The sequence below is a fragment of the Cajanus cajan genome, chromosome 1 (assembly GCF_000230855.2).
Source record: "Cajanus cajan strain Asha chromosome 1, NIPB_CcT2T_4, whole genome shotgun sequence".
Classification (NCBI taxonomy): Eukaryota; Viridiplantae; Streptophyta; class Magnoliopsida; order Fabales; family Fabaceae; genus Cajanus; species Cajanus cajan.
Window position 1 is genome coordinate 78,434,938 of NC_138517.1, and position 18,858 is coordinate 78,453,795.

Below are 18,858 nucleotides of genomic sequence, written 5' to 3' on the forward strand. Positions count from 1 at the left end.
TAAAAATAGTTTGAGAGAGACTGACCCACTTTTGATAAATGGGCTAAAAAAATGCAACTTGCTTAGTTAAAGGTGGGTGAGCTGAATACCAAAAAAATAAAATAAAAAAAGTAGATAATTATAAATTACAAATATAAAAAAACTTATTAAAGAAGATAACTTTAGACTCTTATAAGATATTATTGTTAATCAACTTCAAGTTGAAATTCAAGAGTTTTAATGATTACAAATATTTTTATGAGTCTCTTGAAAGAATGTAATTTGTATTAAGTGTGTTTGTTCTGTGTATGTCTAAATTTTATGTTTTATGCTAAATTCATAGAGTATCTTCTAATGTTCTATAAGTTTATGGTTGATGATCAAAAGTACCAAGAACAAGGCTTAAAATTTGGAAAAGAATGCAAGTGAAAATTCAAAAATATGAGTTTTAATCCAAAATAATCGATTATCTTTAAAAATAATAAATTATTTCCCCCTATTTTTTAAATGCTTCATGGCATCTTCAATAAATAATCAATTTATCTTACAAAATAATTGTTTTACTTGTTTTTGATAGATTTTCATATCTGCGAGGAACAAAACAATCAATTATTTTACAAAATCATTGATTATTTCATGTGTAAAATTCTTTATAACAAATTTTACTTCAAAACTCAAGAATGACTTTTTTTTTACACTTCTAAACACCTAAGTTAGATATTGAGTTGCGAATTCTTGATAGAAGATTGTGTGAAACTAAATTTCATCATTTTTATGATTATTTTATTGTGAATCAATAATGTATGGATCATCATCAATCTATGTGAAGATTGTGAATTCTATTGGATTTTGATATTCACCTATATTTTCGATCATGTTCATCAGATGATATAATTCTTTTATCTTTGTTGATTTCTTAAGTAGGTTTCTTAATATACATACATACATACATACATACATACATACATACATATATACACGTGTATAAGGTTAATTATAGTATATTTTTCTACAAGGGTGTTTTTTGGAGTTTAAGAAAATTCTTTAAATTTCTAAAACTAAATTACACATGGTTGTGATTGTAAAACTTTGAAGTTTAGGGATTTAGTAAAATTCTCAATCAAATTGACTAAGAGATTAGATGCAGGTTATCATGGTTGTGACTAAACTAGTATGAAATTTTGTACAAACTTTTTTTTATCCTATATTAAGTTTACTCGATTATTATGTCTTGATATTGATCATATATATGTTTATTCAATTAAAAGCATGTCATATTAGGAAATTCATTAATATCTTACACAATCTAATTTCAACATCCCTATTTCAAATTTGGTTAAAATTAATTGAGTTAATTGAAAATATTTTAAAAAGTTTTTAATTCAAAAAAGATTTTAGATAGCTTTTTTAACAATCTATTTCACCCTTTTTTTAGGGATTTGTTTGCTTAATTTTTTTTCCTATAAAAGTGTTTTTCAATAAAATAAACACTTATTTACTTTTTGACGTGTTTGTCTAAAAAAAAATTATTTAAAAAATGAGCAATTTTCTGTTTTTTTTCGAAAGTAACTCCTATATGCTTCTTAAATAATTATTTACAATAGAAGTACTTGTTTAAAGACACTTATTTTTAAGTTTAAATAAATACTTGTTTAAAGACACTTATTTTAAGTTTAAATAAATAAATTTTAGATTTGTCTATCTTTTCTAACAATCACTCCTCCATTTCCTTTTTATTTATTTATTTTTTACATTTTAACATTTGTTATCTATTTCAATTTCATTGTCATTTAAAAAAAAATATATATATATATATAATATTAAATATGTTTTTTCCTGTTATGGCATTAATCATTATTAATTCATTATTTAATTATTGGCGAAAATTCAAAAAGAAAATTAAAAATATATTAAAAATTTACATATTTTATTTTATGAAACCACATGTATTATTTATATTTCTTATCTCGTATCAAAACCTTAAACGTAAAACAAACGAAAAAGGGGAAAATCCACAAATTAATTTTTAAATGTACTATTCTATTCAAATCCTCTAATTGTTTTGTCTTCAATACTAAAACGAAGGAAACATACAAAAATAAATTTATTAGCAATAAATATTTATAACTTATTTATAAAAAATGTTTATAATAATTTTTTCATGCATTAATTACATGTATCAGAACTATTGCAGTTTTCATTTCATTAATTATTTGAGTGTATAAGAGCCACAATAAATTTGGAGGTAGAAATAACAAAATAATATATATGAGGAAGGTTCAAATGATACCGGTGTAATTTTTATTAAGTGTTACATCGCTCAATAATTTTATATTAAATGTGAATTTTATAAATTCAACCGTTAGATTGAAAGTTCTTTACTCTTAAATCATATATACAAAATTTTATAATAATTCAAGATGATTTTATATTGAGGAGGGTTCAAACGACACCGGTGTAACTTTTACTAAGTATTACATCACTCAATAACTTTATATTAATTGTGAATTTTGTAAATTCAACCGTTAGATTGAAAGTTCATATCACTTTATACGTGTATATCAAATTTTGTTAAAATTGAACAACAACTTGAAGGTAATCAAAGTGTTCATATTTTAGTATATTTTAAATTGAATATATTACGTCAATTTTGTTTTATAAAAATGAAGTATCAAATCATCTTGGATTAATATAAAATTTTGTATATATGATCTAAGAGATATGAACTTTCAATCTAACGGTTAAATTATAACTTTATATCACTTTATATGTTTATATCAAATTTTGTTAAAATTGAACAATAATTTAAAGGTAATCAAAGTGTTCATATTTTATTATATTTTGAAATGTATATATTAAGTCAATTTTGTTTTATAAGAATAAAGTATCAAATCATTTTGGATTAATATAAAATTTTATATATATGATCTAAGAGTAAATAATTTTTAATCTAACGGTTGAATTTATAAAATTCACATTTAATATAAAATTATTGTGAGGTGTAATACTTAATAAAAGTTATATCGATATCGTTTGAACCTTCCTCATATATATATATATATATATATATATATATATATATATATATATATATATATATTGAAAAACTTGTGAAAATATATTAAAAATATCTTATGAATAAATCATAAGACTTGTATGTAAGTTCTCTTATAGAATAAAATGAGTGAAAATAAATTATTTACAAACACTTTTAAACGGGACTAACCCTTGTCACTAAGTTTAATAAACTAAACTTTTAACCTACTAAACCAGACATTATTAGTCTTGCTGCTCTAATACAAAGTTAGAACAGCAACATCCAAAATGCTTGTTGAAGAACTGTGTAGTGGATGGTAGTTAAATCCATTGCACACAACAACCCGTGAATATTGTGTTTCTTGGTACAGCTTTTGACCAAATGCTGTTCCTCTCTCTCTCTATTGCACAATTCCAAGAAAAACACCAAAACATCACGCAAATCAAATCCACTGCAATGCTCACATGCTAACTAGTCAATGTTTTTTAACAAAATGCCATGATATTACCATATTCATTTTTCCCAACAATATGTCTCATAGTGTGTTTGGAAATACGTTTCCACATATTTAATCACGTCCGTTCGAGATCAAAAACGTGAAAATAAGAAGTAAAATTTTTTTATTTCTCCGTTAACGTGATTTTCAAACGTCTATCCAAACACTCACTCATTAGTGCCTTGTAAGAAGAATAAGGACAATTTTGCTCACTGAATTTGCCCCCCAGCTTTTTCTCCAGACGACTTTGAATAAATTCCTTCAAAACACTTCTAAAGAAAAATCGAAATAAACTTTTTTATAATTTAAAACTACATTATGTACAAGTTAAATATCAAATTTTAAAAAAGTTAATAAGAAAAAGTTTTTATAAATTAATTTATACATAAGTTAATTATAATTTATGAAAAAACTTATTTCATTTTCTTTTCTTATGTTTTTTCTCTTAAACGTGCTTCTAAGTTTATTTAAATATGTCTAAAACGTTTTCGACAATACTCTACCAAACTGAACTAACAGATCCAAAAGCAATTTCAGATGTATTTCTTTTTAATCTGGGGCCCACACAGTCATTGTTAAGAATCAATAAATACAGACAGATGATCGTGACTTCTTGAATTTTGTAGTTTTTTAATTAAAAATGTATGCTGTTTTTGCTTTACTTTTTTTAAAACTCTATTTTTAAAATTAAGCAATTTTTTTTTTCATTTTTTTCTACTTAAATTCTCATTTTTCCCAACATATTTAGTTATTTACAGATAGAATCAATTAAATAGTCTTCTATTCAAAATTCACTAACATCTTAACTTTCAAACAAAAGAGTCTTTATTTTTCTTCCTCAAAACCCTATTATCATATTTTACAAAATCCTTCAATTTTTATTAAGTTTTCTCTAAATATCTTTCTTTTAAAACTATAAGGAGATGTTTGATAAGGGAGAAAATTTTCAATACTTAGAAATTATAATTCCTAAAATTATAAATCTTGAGAATCATAATTCTTGGGATAGCTAAAGTTTGTTTAATTACTCATAAAAATTTATGAAAATATTCAAATGAAAATCTTGATAATTAAATATTTTTATGTTTGGTTACAATAGTATATTCCTTAGTTTGTAATGTTTTTTTTACAAAATATTCTTTATTAAAATGATCTTACTAGATATATTTATTTACTCAAATCTTATTATAAATATGACATTAAACTATTTTAAAAAGTTGAAAACTTATAATAAAAATGATTTAAATGCAGAATTTGGCAAAAGAAATAAAAAAAAAATGTTTCATAATAAATAAGAAAAATAAAAATATATTATTTCATTTCATCCAAATAAAAAAATATATTAATAAATACATTAAACTATAGAAATAAAATAAACTCTAATAATATTATTAAAATTGTTAGGGTTAAAAATAATGAAATACAAGAAAAAGAGAGAGAGAGAGAGAGAGAGAGAGAGAGATGAGAGAGAGAGAGGGAGAGGAAGAGTGATAGATAGAAGGAGAAAGAGAAGTAGAAGGAGAGAGAGAGGAAGAAGGGGAGAGAGAGGGGGAGAAAGAGAAATATAAGGGGGGAAAGAGAGGGAGGGAGGGGGGGAGTGAGTGTAAGATTGAGAGAGAAGAAGAAAGAGAAATAGAAGGAGATAGTGAGGAAGAGAGAAAGTGAAATAGAAATAGAAGGAGAGATAGAGATTTTTTATTTTAAAAAAGGATATTGTAATTTTTTTTTTGTATAAAATTTTTTCTCTAATTCAAAAAAGTTGGATTTCTACCCCTTTTTCATAAGAATGTTTTTATGAGAAAATAAAATAAAAATAACTCCAAAAAACTATATTCCTAAGATTTTTTTAAAAATAATTACTAAACATGAAAAATCAAGATTTTTAATTTAAAATTTTAAAAAAAGTAAAATCATTTTGGGTAACAAACTCCCCTTAAAATTATTTCACATCCTATATATATCGCAATCTCTTATAATTGAATAGAAAATAACAAATTAAAGATCTCAAGTAAAAGAAAATTGATACTTATACGAACTAAGCTTACACCCAATTTGTATCGTACCCGTGTAAGACCCAATCATGTTAGAGAAATTTGACCAAAATCATTGCCAAAAAAAAAGTTATTATAGTATTCGTGTGGCCTGGTGAGCCACCAAATATGCACAACCAACATTATTTTAAAAGGTACACATTTATTATAAATCTCGTTACTCTTATTGATTTATTACAAGAGTGCTAAATCAAATATCAATTTGAACCAATCAACATCAAGTCCAAACCTAAAGCCTCATTCATATTGGACACAACACTGACATCATCTGTGGAAATTTGATAAATCTAATTCCCACCACACATGGTCAAATATTAGAAGATAACATCAAGTTCGAACTCAAAGTCTCATCCATTTCAGATAGAACATATGGAGACCAAATTTGCTTAATTTGAAAAGAAGAATTAAATTAGCTTCAAAACAGACCAAATTCGCATTCAATTCAAACTAAAGGGTTCTCCCAAAAAAAAAAGTTAGACTAAATGGAGGAGAATTAAAACCCACAAAAGAGCATAATCATATAATTCCTGAATATTCAGCAAAATGGGCCTAGCCTTCATTATAGAACCAACATCCTAAATAGAACAACTCTTATGAAAAAGGAAACAAGGACCGAAAAACGTATTCCTTTGAAGGTTAAACGAATGTAAACCCAAAACTGCCATTTTTCTTTATAGGCTACAGTTAAGGAAAGGCACAAACCATGAGATCAATATTTTTTTTTTATTTCTTTAGATCATATTATCACATGTGAATCCTACTTATTATGTTGAAGTGTTATCATATGTGAAAGATCAAACAACCATCTCCATTCTCCAAGGGGAAAGTGATCCGATTGTGTAAGCAACACCATCTGGGAAAAAGGAAACAAAAATCTTCATTCGTGCTAGGTGCAGTCTACCAGGCATCTAGTCTAAAAAAAATTGCTGAGTGCTGAAGTTAACTGATCACCGTGTTAGGTGTTTTATTCACAAGCACACAAGCTGCTGAATGCTAAAGTTACTAATCAGTGTTAAGTGTTTTTTTCACAAGTACTCACGCTTTTATTTAGCAAGAACACTAATAGCTTTTATTTAGCAAGAATACTAAATTAGTGTGGGTATCTACCAAGTACTAACAATAAATTCAACCCATCCCTGTCATCTGTGCATTAGAGAAAGAAGCAGTACTCATGCAGTTTCACACCGGGAGAAAAGAAAAATTATAGGTGATTGAGTAAGTTGCATATAAAAGAGGAAGTTTGCAATTGAAAATTGATAAGTTCAACAAACTGAAATAAATACATAAAATATAGCCCCTGAATGCAGAATAATAAGATAGTACTGTTTTAGCTTGAAAAGATAATTAGATAACATAAAATAAAATAAATAAAATACTGTGAACAGGACATATATTATATGAGTTTAGTTTTCATGCATTTTCAATGTAAAGATTTTACAATGTCTACCAATCAGAAATCATCCCAACAATGACTTTTAAATAATTATTATAAAAAACTTCCTATACACATCAATTTATGATTGAATGACACCGTAAAAAATATTTGTACAGTCAATGCATTTCCATTAAATTCATGCTACATTTCTATACCATACTGTTTATGAATATTCACGGAAAATCAAGTCATAGCATCAATTTGGGATCACAACTAACAATTATCCTAATAAAAAGTAATAATGTCAAGGATTTGAAGTTAATATTCTGATATGCAGATCTTATCAAAGATAAGGAAAGATAAAGAAACAACCTAAACGGAAAAAATTCAAGATTTAAATGAAAAGATATAGTATTTCTAATCAGTAGAATTATCTGGTGCCTTCTTCCTGTGGATTGCTGCCCCACAGACTTATCCACATCAAATACATGTAACATACCTAACAATTATCACATCTGCAGAACTTACTTGAAAGAGGAATCTCATCTTATTTGTACTTTATCTGAGAAAGAACAGATAAATCAACTAGATGATGCTAAAATATTTGTGACAGGACCTCCATGGCAAAGTCAACGAAATAGTTTTGAAATAAAGACACTGTATCAGAAAAATACAATATCTTAAGCAAATAACAATGACAAATGAGTATCAAATACTTGCAAGTTGCAACTAGAAATGTATGTACAAAAGCTATTTATTGAAGCCACACCTCAGTTACGAGAGACAACAGTGAAGCAGTATAACAGGATTTCCATGGCAAAGCCAATATCATAGTTTTATCATGACTGTACCAGAAACATATGATATCTTCAGCATATAACAATGACTTAAATGAAAACAAAATACTTGAAAAATATGTACAAAGTTATTTGATATAGTCACCATGACTCAATTACATGAGAACATTGTGCTGCGATATGCATGAGCAGAAAACCATAATGGGAGTGTTGAGCTATACTTCACAGAGTACATTTCTTTCCAAACTTGACTCTTGCGATGATACACCAAAATCTGCTTATGAGTTGCTAAAAAAACATATTCACCTGTCTGACTGATTGGGAAAATGCCTGGCACCATTCCTCTGATACACCTCAGACTCACCTTATCCACCATACACCATTCATCTTTCCAGTAATCTTTTAGCACCCATATATTCATCCATGCTTCTGAAATTTTAATAATAGACAAGGAGCCATCAAAGTCCAAGAGATAAATCCGATTACCCGCTCCATAAATCAAGTCATACGGTAATTGCATCTTCCTCCAAATGTCACAACTCAAATCAAGCACAAGTATATAAGTAGAGCTAACAGTTAACCAGTGCAGAGCATTGTTGACAAAAACAACTTGGTTCTTATTCATGTGAGTAAAATGGTCATCCTGGAAGGAAACGAACTTCCTCCACTTGTTCAACTCCGAATCAAACACCAAACATATGAAGCTCCCATCCGGCCTATGACCAAACGTGCGATGGTAGCCGGCTAGAACAACATTGAACTTCTGATACATGGAATCACAGGCCAAGCCAACCAAGGTAGCTTCGCCGTCCGGATAAAATCGAGTAACCGGCCTTTCCCTACTCTTGGGAAGCAACCGGTACTCGCGAGTGACTGGATTGCAAACATAGAAGACACCCTTGTCAGGAATACTAGAGCAACACAGCAATCCATTACAAGATGCTCTAACCTTAACTCTATCATTCAAGAAATTCAGTGAAAATTCAGACACACCCCTCAAATTATCAACACAGATTAAGCTAGATTTGGACTCAGCTGAATCCGAAATCTCCACCAGAATCATGGGGTTCTTCCTAGACACCTCATTGAAGAGTTGAATGAAATACTTATCCAAAGACAACTTATACCAAAGTTTGCACACGGTTTTGAACCTGAAAAGGGACCTCACAGGCAACCTTGCTAGAATCTGAATAACCACCTCATCCGGGAAAACCCCATCCCCTCGCATGTCCATAACGGAAAACCTCAAACACGCAATCAGATTATGAACACACAGCAGATTTTATAGGAAAATAAAAATCTGGGCAACCAAGAAACAAGGCAAAGATTCGAACTTTGCTTACCGGAACAAAATTTGTGGAATCCGATGAAGCTTCACTAGATGGGGTAGGGACAAAGAGGATTAAACTTTAGGGCAGTGGTGGGTTTGTGATGGTTGGAGAATGGGAAAGGGAGAAATGGGTTTTCATTTGCCGTTTTTTACAGTTGAAAAAAGAATTGGGGATAATCGAATTTCAGTCGTCATTATCGTCACACACACGCACACTCAAGAAAGAAAATAAAGATATTAAAGTAATGTAGCTTAGCGTTTGCCACAAAAGAGGGAAGACTAGGTCTAGGTATGTGGGAGGGGTGGATCCAGTTTACAGCTTAGGGATTCAGACGAGAAGCAATGTGAATTGGCAACATTGGGGAAAGAGAACGATAGAGAAGGGGATCGAAGGAAAGGAATACACGATGAATGAGAAGTAGACACAGCTGAGAAATTTCGGAGGATATGTATTATGTATGATAAATGCAGAATGCTGACCGAGAGAAGTTTAATTATCATGCATTATTATTATTTATTTTTTTCGTCCTGAAATATGGAATAGCTGGTCCGAAGATTTAACGCAGCTGTATACATAAGACAGGATTCGAATCCCTGACCTTGCTTAAGCATAGATCAAACCCTATCGCTGAACTACACGTTTGAGGTTTATCATATATTATATTTTATTATATACTTTTCTGATTAAAAATTATTCTTTTAAATAAAAATTAGAGTCATTGTAGTAATACTAAGTCTATGAAACTTAAAGAAAAAAAATTAAATCCTTTAAATTTAGTCACTTATTTTTTGAGTTTTAAATTAATATGACTGTAAAGTAAATTTTCATTTTTAAAAGAATATTAACAACAACAAAAAATTAATTTTAGGAACTAATATGAAAATGTTTTCTAGATTTAGTTTAGGTGTTTACTCTAAAAATTATTATATACAATAATAGCTAGATTATCTTTTAGTTCTTCTAATAATATGTAATTTATAATTTTTATCTCACAATTTTTAATTTTCTAATTTTATTATCCAAACCTTATAACAGATGTCATTTTATTCTTTCACTAAATTCATTAGTAGTTAAAATTATAACATTGATGGAGTTATAAAGTGGTATGAAGGGAGGGATATGAAACTGAAATGATAAGGGAAAAATGAGTTTGAAACATCTAATATTCAATGATCAACTTTGAAGAACATATTAAGAAGAAAGCGAATTAATTATTATATTATTTTTTTTAATATTCAATATTACAATTTTAATTACTAATGAATGAACATTTAATAAGATGACAAAATTGTATATTTTATAAAATTAAGAAACTGAAATTGTGAAATTAAAAATTTAATGATCAAAATTTTAGATTAAATATTATAAGAAAGTTTAAAAGTATAATTATCTTATATACTATTATAATTGAATAATGATACAATTTTTAAGACTGTATAGAAAGGCAAGATTCGAACTCCTGACCTTGTTTAAGGTGGATCAACCCCTACCGCTGAAGCACATACTTGAGGTTATATACAACCATATATAACAAAACAATAATACTAAAAAGAATAAAACTTATATGAAAGATAAACCATATGCGTTGCTTTTTAAGTATTTTTTATGTTGCGGTTGAATTAAAATTAGAATTTTATCTTAATAGATATATTTTTTTTAATGTAATTTTTTATTATGTGAATTATTGGAAAATTTCAATTTCAATTGAAAAACAATACTAAAAAATACTTATAATTTTTAAATTGTCAGTACAATTTTAATTAAATTATTTGTAATCCAATAAACATGAATAATTTGATTTGATTTTTATATAAAAATAATAATTTTGGTTCCTTAAATTATTATCCTTTTTAAGATGATTTTTATTATGACGGTACCCTATTTTTATATACACAAATTTTTAGATTGTTTTGTCTTAATAATTATTTTTAAAGCACTATTCCCCACCATCTCACTATCTTTTTTTATTTAATTTTTTTTGTTTTTTTCAATTCTCAATAAATTTCCAACTAATTACCAGTTTTATTATTTTTATTTTTTAAATAATAGAGGTTAGTAGTGTCTCTCCTCAATTAGAAGAAAAAAAAATGCTTTGTGTCTTTTTATAATCAGTTACGGTGGTGTAGATTTATTTTATTTTTAAAACATAAAGAAATAGAGATGATAGAAATTAAATAGAAAAAATAATGTTTATTTAATTGACAAGACAACTTGTAACTAGGAAGTTATGGAAAAAGACAGGAAAAGAGGAGAGGGGATTTTTGTCCCAGTAAAAGATGAGCCAACCATAGTCCATAAAACAACATACTCAGCAATGTTTTTTTCATTAAGAATATGCTTACAAGTGCTTATTGTCTCTTTATCAACTTAACGCAATAAAGAGTAAAGACTAACATGTAGTGTATGTTTGGTTACAATAAAATAGACTTGCATAAATGACGCAGAACCAAAAACACTAGTAATGTAACTTCGTTTTGCATGGCATGAGTGAGGGAATTGAGAAAAACAATAGGGGATGCGAGACAAAAGATTTGAATCCGTCAAACTTGCAATTCATTCAACCACCCATTAGGAGCAATTCTTACAATGTAACCTTCTCCCCTCAAGTGCATTTTCATCTCTGAGATGGAAATTATAAACAATATATAGTTCATAATCGTTAATCCCATTTCTTTCATTAGCATTATTTGATTTTTGTTCTTGTCTAAAACCTAACTTTAACACGCTATACCAAAACAGGGTGCCGTCATAGTCCTCTAGAACGCCTCTAGTAAATTGTTCCTCTAACGAATCCATCACTGCAATGCATAGACATGCTGAAGTATGTGCACAAACTAAAATTTCTAATCCATTCAGAAGAGAGTTACAATGAAGCCTAAAGTATGATCCAAAGATTTAGAAGTATGCTAGAAAGTATACAAAAGTAAAAATATGAAACATTATTTCTCAGTTTTAAATTATATATTTTCGGACATATGGTTCTTTTGGAGAAATAATTGACCGAAGAATAATGTCAAGTAATTAGTAACAAAAGCAAATATTCAATTCATTATGTTCTTAATTAAACATGAGCTTTTTCGATTTTGGGTCTTAACATCATATACATACATGCACGAAAGTAATGTCAGTGGGATCCTCACTAAAATTAGAAGGTTGACGTTGCAGTTAGCGCCTGGGTGGACATCAGCAATACCAACATATTTCACATATTTACAGATTACATTTCAACTCCAAAAAGTGCTCAATGTTAACACATTTAGTAAAAAGCATTTGGGATATAGGAGGCGTGAGTGAGTGACGGTAGTAGAAAGCATTTTCAGTGAAATAGCAAGGTGGCAGGAAGAACCTCAAGTAATTCACTAATGATCAGGTCTTCAGCCCTAAAAGAAGCCATAACGAACACATAAAACCAAAGCATTCAGTTTTGACTCATCATGTATGGGATCAAGCACTCAACTCATAATGAAGTGAATAAAGCTCAAATATATAAAGCGAACGGAACAAAAATAATATAAGATGAAAAGTATGAATAATTAAACATAACAAGAGTATAAGACTATAATTCTACAATATTTTGACTCAGAATTCGTTCAAGCATAAGTGCTTAAACTTGCAATGCCACAAATTTCTAAACACATTTAACATTTCAAACTATAATTGTCAAAATTATTCACATGAATATGGTAATTTGGTAGAAAATGGGAAACTCACTATGTTGGTGTGCAAGTGTGAATGAGTCCTATATTGGATTAAGTTGAGATGTGTTGAGTAACATATAAGTGATAAAGGCTTACAAGCCTGATGCCTTAAAATTTTTGGTTAAAATGCAATGTCAGGTTCACTTGTGTATTTGCTCATGGCCGATGGAGTCTTGACTGGTGTTTAATCCTTCATATTTCCAAAAATCGGCATCAAAGCCAATGGTTCAACCAGTTAATCAGCTCAAACAAATATTGGGTAGTAATTGGCAATGGATCCATGTAAAGGTATCCTTGTTTTCAAAGTCTTTTTGACGGTACAAATATCTTGAACGTCTTGGCAACAATGGCCAATGGCTAAGATTAGGGGCCTAATGACAGTGCAAGCAGCAGTACAGGTATCTTGAGCTTATGCTCGAGGAGAAGCATGCCATGTGAAAGAGACTCGAAGAGAAGATTGTTGATGTACAAAGTCTTTTTGACGATACAAATATCTTGAACATATTGGCAACAATGGCTAATGGCTAAGATTAGGGGCCTAATGACGGTGCAAGCAGCAGTACAGGTATCTTGAGCTTATGCTTGAGGAGACGCGTACCATGTGAAAGAGACTCATGCTTGAGGAGAAGCATACCATGTGAAAGAGACTCATACTTGAGGAGAAGATTGTTGATGTACAAGTGTGAATGAAAATAATTCTATATTGGATAGAATTAGGTATGTTGAATAACATGTAAGTGTCAAAGACCCATAAACCTGATGTCTTTAGATTTTGAATTAAGATACAGTGTCAAGATCACTTGTGTGTTTGCCCATAACAGATTGATGGAGTTCTCTCCGATGTTTAACCCCTTTGTATTCCAAACACTTGCAATAATCATTCACCAAAATTCATGTTAAAAACATATTCAAAGACTAGAAAAGAAAAGCTTGTACCCCAAGTCCAAAACATGTGATAAGTGCGAATTCTCCAATACAAAACCAAGAGAAAAAGGTAATCCACTTATAATGGAGAAAATCCTCATAGTCAAGAGAGAGAATTGAAAAAGACAGGAATTATTTGTTACCTTTAAATGAAGACATTGCTCTAGAAATGCTGAAGGAACCACTATATTGCAGCCTAGCTATGAAGCATGGACTCCAACATGGACTTACACACATATAAATACTCTAAAAAAAAGTAAATATAAGAAACATAACAAAAACATATAAATTGATAATCTAGGGTTGGATATTTACCTTTTTCTATGATAATGAGTCTCAAACAAATAATAAGAGGCATTGTTCTACAATGCAAGTACTAAGTGTGCGTTTGGTTTATCATTTGAAAAACATTCAATGGACTTTCACACATTCCAATGCACAAAATATAGAAATAACTCTTTTATCCCATTTGATCAAAAACAAGTTACGTTGAATGTAACTTTTTCACAAACAGAGCCTTAGTCTCTTTACAAAAAAAATGTTGAAATAAGATGATTGATATATTAGGAGAAAAGTATTTTAGTCTTCTCAAAACAGCTTACTAGTCTTTACTTTTTCCTATGATTATATAAATCTCACAAAAAAGATAATCCTAAGAGGGATTATTGTTTCAATATTTTATATAATACTTTAAGCTGACATTTTAGAATGCTAAAAAAATTGAATATTCTTTCATAATACCAATGACTTTGAAGTGCCCAATCATATGGCAGTGTTGGCTCAAGTATTTGAGCCATCACAAAATGAGGTGTCGAGGAAGTGGCACCGTGTCGGTGTCAAAAATGTGTCCTACACTCGGATACCCCAAGCAAGATGAGTGTTTGTGCTTCTTAGAGCCTAACAATAAGAAATGAACAGTTAAAATTAACATTTAAAATATGGGAAACAATTAGAAGGCTTCACACGCAGTATGCAGTAACAGGATTAAAGGGGCATTGCCAGCACGATGTGGGGTTACTCACTAAGGTAATATAAACGTAATGAAGCTCAATGGATTATACCAAGCAAGTCATATTAAATGAATAAAATAAATTAATAAAATTAAAGGATGTGTTGTTTAAGTCATACCAAAGAAGCAAGCACCCATTTTCCATCACTCCATTCTTGATGAGGCCTCAGATGACAATGCTCAAATTCCATCTCCTCCTTTGTAGGCCAAAAGTAAACCTTATACTTGAAGCCAAGAAGAACACTAGATACCTGACCTACCCACCATCCTTCATTATACCAAGCATCAACCATTTCACGCAGCACAAAGTGGTGAACATGTTTGACATCTGGTGGATATGGCCTGATATCTGAAACATCTGCTTCTTCTTTCAGTTGTTCAGTTAAGTCATCAGTTTTCAGGGTCAAATACTCCACCAAGTACTTGCCATTCTGTAAAGAGTCGACAACAATGGCAGTATACCAGGCACCTTGGTAGCCTTCTTCATCACTTCTGACTTCTACCTTTGCACCTTTACAGAGATGTACCACAGATTTGCTTTGGGTGTTTGTGGTCCTTGCCATTACATCTCTAGGCTTCTTTGAACTCTCACTAGGCTTTTGACGTTTCAAGACTAATTTAATTCCAGTGAGATTCTTGGTTTTAGGCTTCAGATCTGCATACTTCTTTGCCAGCTCACTTGATTGCTGATATTTTAAAATCCACATCGTCAGATACATTTAAGCATTTCGGCCAAAAAGCAGAATAAAAGAATGCAATAGTTTAGGAAACCAATAACATAGTCTGGATATATTACTGTAGAATCAAAGTTGAATGCAATTATATTGCAACTGAACAGACAACTTTTAATCAAGTGCCAACCATGAATAGATAACAAATTAAGATGATGCCAATGATTTGATTTTGGAAATTTCTTTTGCTGGAAATTTTTACAAATCTTTATCTCAGGATCATTCATATGAAATCTCAAGTTTCAATTAATGGCAGAACTCTTCTGGAGAAACTGATTTATAATATAAACTAAAGTAACAAGATACAAGATAATCCAATCAAATCTAAGAGAGTTTGGCAAGTTTTTTGTGCTTGATGTTTTATTATCCCCTAAATCAATTTTTGGAATTGTCAATACCAGTTGCAATTTCAGAAGAAGAAAAAACTCACTATAAAAAGGAGAAGCTTCTGAGTGTTTTACCTTGGAAGACATCACCCATTTTCCATCCAACCAGTCTTGATGAGGCCTTAGTTTAGAGTTTTCAAATTTCAATACACCATTGTGAATGAAAGAAACCAAACATTCTCTGTTACTCAGTACTTCAAGAACCACGGCTTCCCACCAGCCATCATTATACCATGCATCAATTTCTTGGAATTGTTTGAAAGAACCAGCAAAAGGAACTTCAGGGGGGCATGGCCTAATAAACCTTGCATCAATTACTTCTTTCAAGTGTTGGATGCCACCATTGGTCTTCAGGTCCCTATATTCTACTTGAAACCTGTCTTTTCCTACTATTTCAACAATAGTAGCAAGAAACCAAGCACCCTTATAACCTTTGTCATCCTGGCTGACTTCCACTATTCTCCCTTTTTTAAACTTTGATTCTTTTAGTGGTCTCCTCCTGCTGTATTTGATCCTAAACCTCGAATTTTCAGGCTTTGTCTCTGTCTCAGGGAGCTGCTCCTGCAAATCAAGTTTTCTGCAATTTGTCTGCATCTCAGGGGCCTGCTCCTGCAACTCATGTTTTCTGCAAATTAGCAAACATCCAATACAACTTCAAGTGTTTAATTTGAACTTGTAATTGTCATAGAAAAAGTGCTGCCTACTACAAAAACATGAAATGCATTTAATAATGCCATGGATCATTTTAAAGTATACCATTGAGAAAAACTCTCATTTTGCCTGAAGATATTAATGATGAGTGAAATGTAGAGAGTTATCCGTATTTATATAGACAATCACTCCACTAAGAGAACATTTCTATGTAGAACATTGGATCAAATACAGGAATGCACATCCACATTGACAGCTTGGCATTGACCCACTTTCGTTTACAACAAACTTTCACAGAATATGCACCGGATATTTTACCACCGTATATACTAACTTCCCCAAAGATAATCCAAACCAAATGATGGTTTGGGTTTTTTTTTTTCAGTGCTTTTAGCTTTATCTTTCAGTACCAAGACTACAATATCAATGAAAAATCCTTAGAACAAACACCCTAACAAGAAAAAAGGAAAACTATTTTCTTGTGACAATCAATAGGCTCTTATACCGATCCTCTGCATAAACAAAACAAGATCCAAGTAAGCAACACTGTCTGTGTAGACACCACATGCAAAACTTATAATCATCTGTCATTCTCAAACAACGTCTATGTTTCATGCAAAGACACACAAATTCATTAGTACACTTTCTTCCACTGACAACAGATAGGGATGATAAAGACTTATTGGTTCTGGTATCACTGATGATGTAATGTTAACTAACAAGCTCAAACAATTAAGACCACAATAAATAATTCAATTTTGTCGAAAAACTTCTAAGCTGGTATAAACTTAAGGCTCTTCCTTTTCAGGAATCAACAGAAAGTTTTTATTACAAACTACAATAAAGTTATATGGAAGAGTATAAATTTGTACTTTTAATTCCTTAACTAGTAACCTTATAACATTTATTAGCATTTTCCTAAATTAAAAAGACTATATAACAAATTAAATAAATAGTCAAGTTAGTCCAAATCATTAGTATCCCGTTAATCAATTAAAAGATTTAATATGTCTTGAGTTCCTGAACTTTTACTAATTTCACTTTTAGTCACTGAACATTTTTTTATTAGTTTTAATCCCCAAAAAACCATGATGCTAGGGAAAAGTTCATTAATAGGATGAAAAGTTCATACACTAAAAGTGAAAATCAACAAAAAGTTGAGAAACTAAAACTAATAAAAATGTTATTTAAGGATCAAAAGTAAAAATTGACCAACATTTTATATTCTAAAGACATATTTAATTCATGAATAAATTATTCCCCAAACCCAAAGTCCATAAAGCATTAAACCATAATTTATTAGCACAAGTGAACAATGTATGAGTTCATATGTAGGGTACGAAAAATAAAAAAAGAGAAATTGAAAAGGCGAACCTGTTCGGGGAGAGGTGGGACCCAGTTCCCACGCACCCAACTCCGGTGAAGGCGGAGGGCGGAGTGGTGGACGACGGCGGAGTGGGAGCCAAAGACTACTCGGTAATCGGAGTTTTGGAGAATGGCGGCGACGGTGGCGGGGCACCAAGCGCCGTGGGTCTGACGGAAGGCGTCGACGGCGTCGCCGACTTTGAACCATGAGTTGAGCTGGGGCGGAAGCTTGGGACGGACGTTAGCGACGTTGACGTATTCTCGGAGGCGGTTGGGGGCGGCGGTAGCGAGGTATTCGAGGAAGACGAGGTTCTTGTTCCTGGAAGGGGGGCGGATGACGGTGGCGGGGTGGAAGCAATCGTTCTTTGTGACCTCCACGGGATCACCCTTGCTGAAGACGAAATCGGACATTGTGATTGCAAATTGCAATTGCTATGCTCCAACCTCACTCGCTCATAGGGTACACCACTCTGTCTCTTAGCTTCATTCTACTCTACTATACCTTGTTAGATACACCCAATTTTTGTAATTTACCATGTATGCATGTTTAGACCTTCACATAATATATTTTGAATAATGAATTTATTTTTAATAATGTTAATAGTACTGCTTTTACATGTACATATATTTAAAAGAATATGAATTTTAATTTATTTCAAAATATTAAAATAGTCATATAATATTAAGTTAAAAATGCTTTTTAATATTTTATGATTTTATTCTGTATTATCTAAAGAGTATTTATGTCATTTTAAATATAGATTTTTCTCTCCCAATTTCTTTCTAATAAAATAAGGAAAAGGAACATATTTAGCGTTCTTTCCTTCTATTTTTTTTCCCTATCAAATAACTAAAAATATCTATTTTACTATTCTTTTTCTTTTCTTCTATTTTTTTTTTTCTTTTACATTCTTTCCTTTTACTCTTTTCTTAACCAAACGTAGCATAAAGGAAAGAAAAATTAAAAAAATATAGTAGGTCCCTTATATTTTCTAATCCTTCCAAAGCCGGAAAAAAAGGATAGAAAG

General features: G+C 30.4%; 2 protein-coding genes across 9 annotated transcripts; both read right to left on the reverse strand.

Annotated features, from left to right (window-relative positions):
* Nucleotides 1-7,676: 7,676 nt before the first annotated feature.
* Nucleotides 7,677-9,531, reverse strand: LOC109803522 (F-box family protein). Of its 3 annotated transcripts, XM_083063467.1 has the most exons (3): nt 9,079-9,531; nt 7,895-8,979; nt 7,729-7,783 (listed from the first exon to the last, which is right to left on the reverse strand). In XM_083063467.1, the coding sequence occupies exons 2-3, from the start codon at nt 8,967-8,969 to the stop codon at nt 7,767-7,769; spliced, it is 1,092 nt and encodes a 363-aa protein (XP_082919593.1). In that variant the 5' UTR covers nt 8,970-8,979; nt 9,079-9,531; the 3' UTR covers nt 7,729-7,766. The 3 variants fall into 3 exon arrangements, with proteins under 3 accessions (XP_082919591.1, XP_082919594.1, XP_082919593.1); XM_083063465.1 differs by having other exon boundaries at nt 7,677-7,783; nt 7,895-9,531; XM_083063468.1 differs by having other exon boundaries at nt 7,677-7,783; nt 7,881-9,530.
* Nucleotides 9,532-12,087: 2,556 nt separating this feature from the next.
* Nucleotides 12,088-18,372, reverse strand: LOC109803302 (protein AGENET DOMAIN (AGD)-CONTAINING P1). 6 transcript variants are annotated; one of them, XR_014429556.1, is made up of 5 exons: nt 17,840-18,372; nt 15,890-16,423; nt 14,817-15,383; nt 13,832-14,585; nt 12,088-12,446 (listed from the first exon to the last, which is right to left on the reverse strand). XR_014429556.1 is itself a non-coding variant. In XM_029272434.2 (5 exons), exons 1-5 carry the CDS (start codon nt 18,239-18,241, stop codon nt 12,433-12,435), a joined length of 1,620 nt encoding a protein of 539 aa, XP_029128267.1. In that variant the 5' UTR covers nt 18,242-18,372; the 3' UTR covers nt 12,088-12,432. The 6 variants fall into 6 exon arrangements, 4 of the variants coding, with proteins under 4 accessions (XP_029128267.1, XP_029128266.1, XP_020220409.1 ...); XR_014429555.1 differs by having other exon boundaries at nt 12,088-13,631; XM_029272434.2 differs by having other exon boundaries at nt 13,832-13,934.
* Nucleotides 18,373-18,858: the final 486 nt, after the last annotated feature.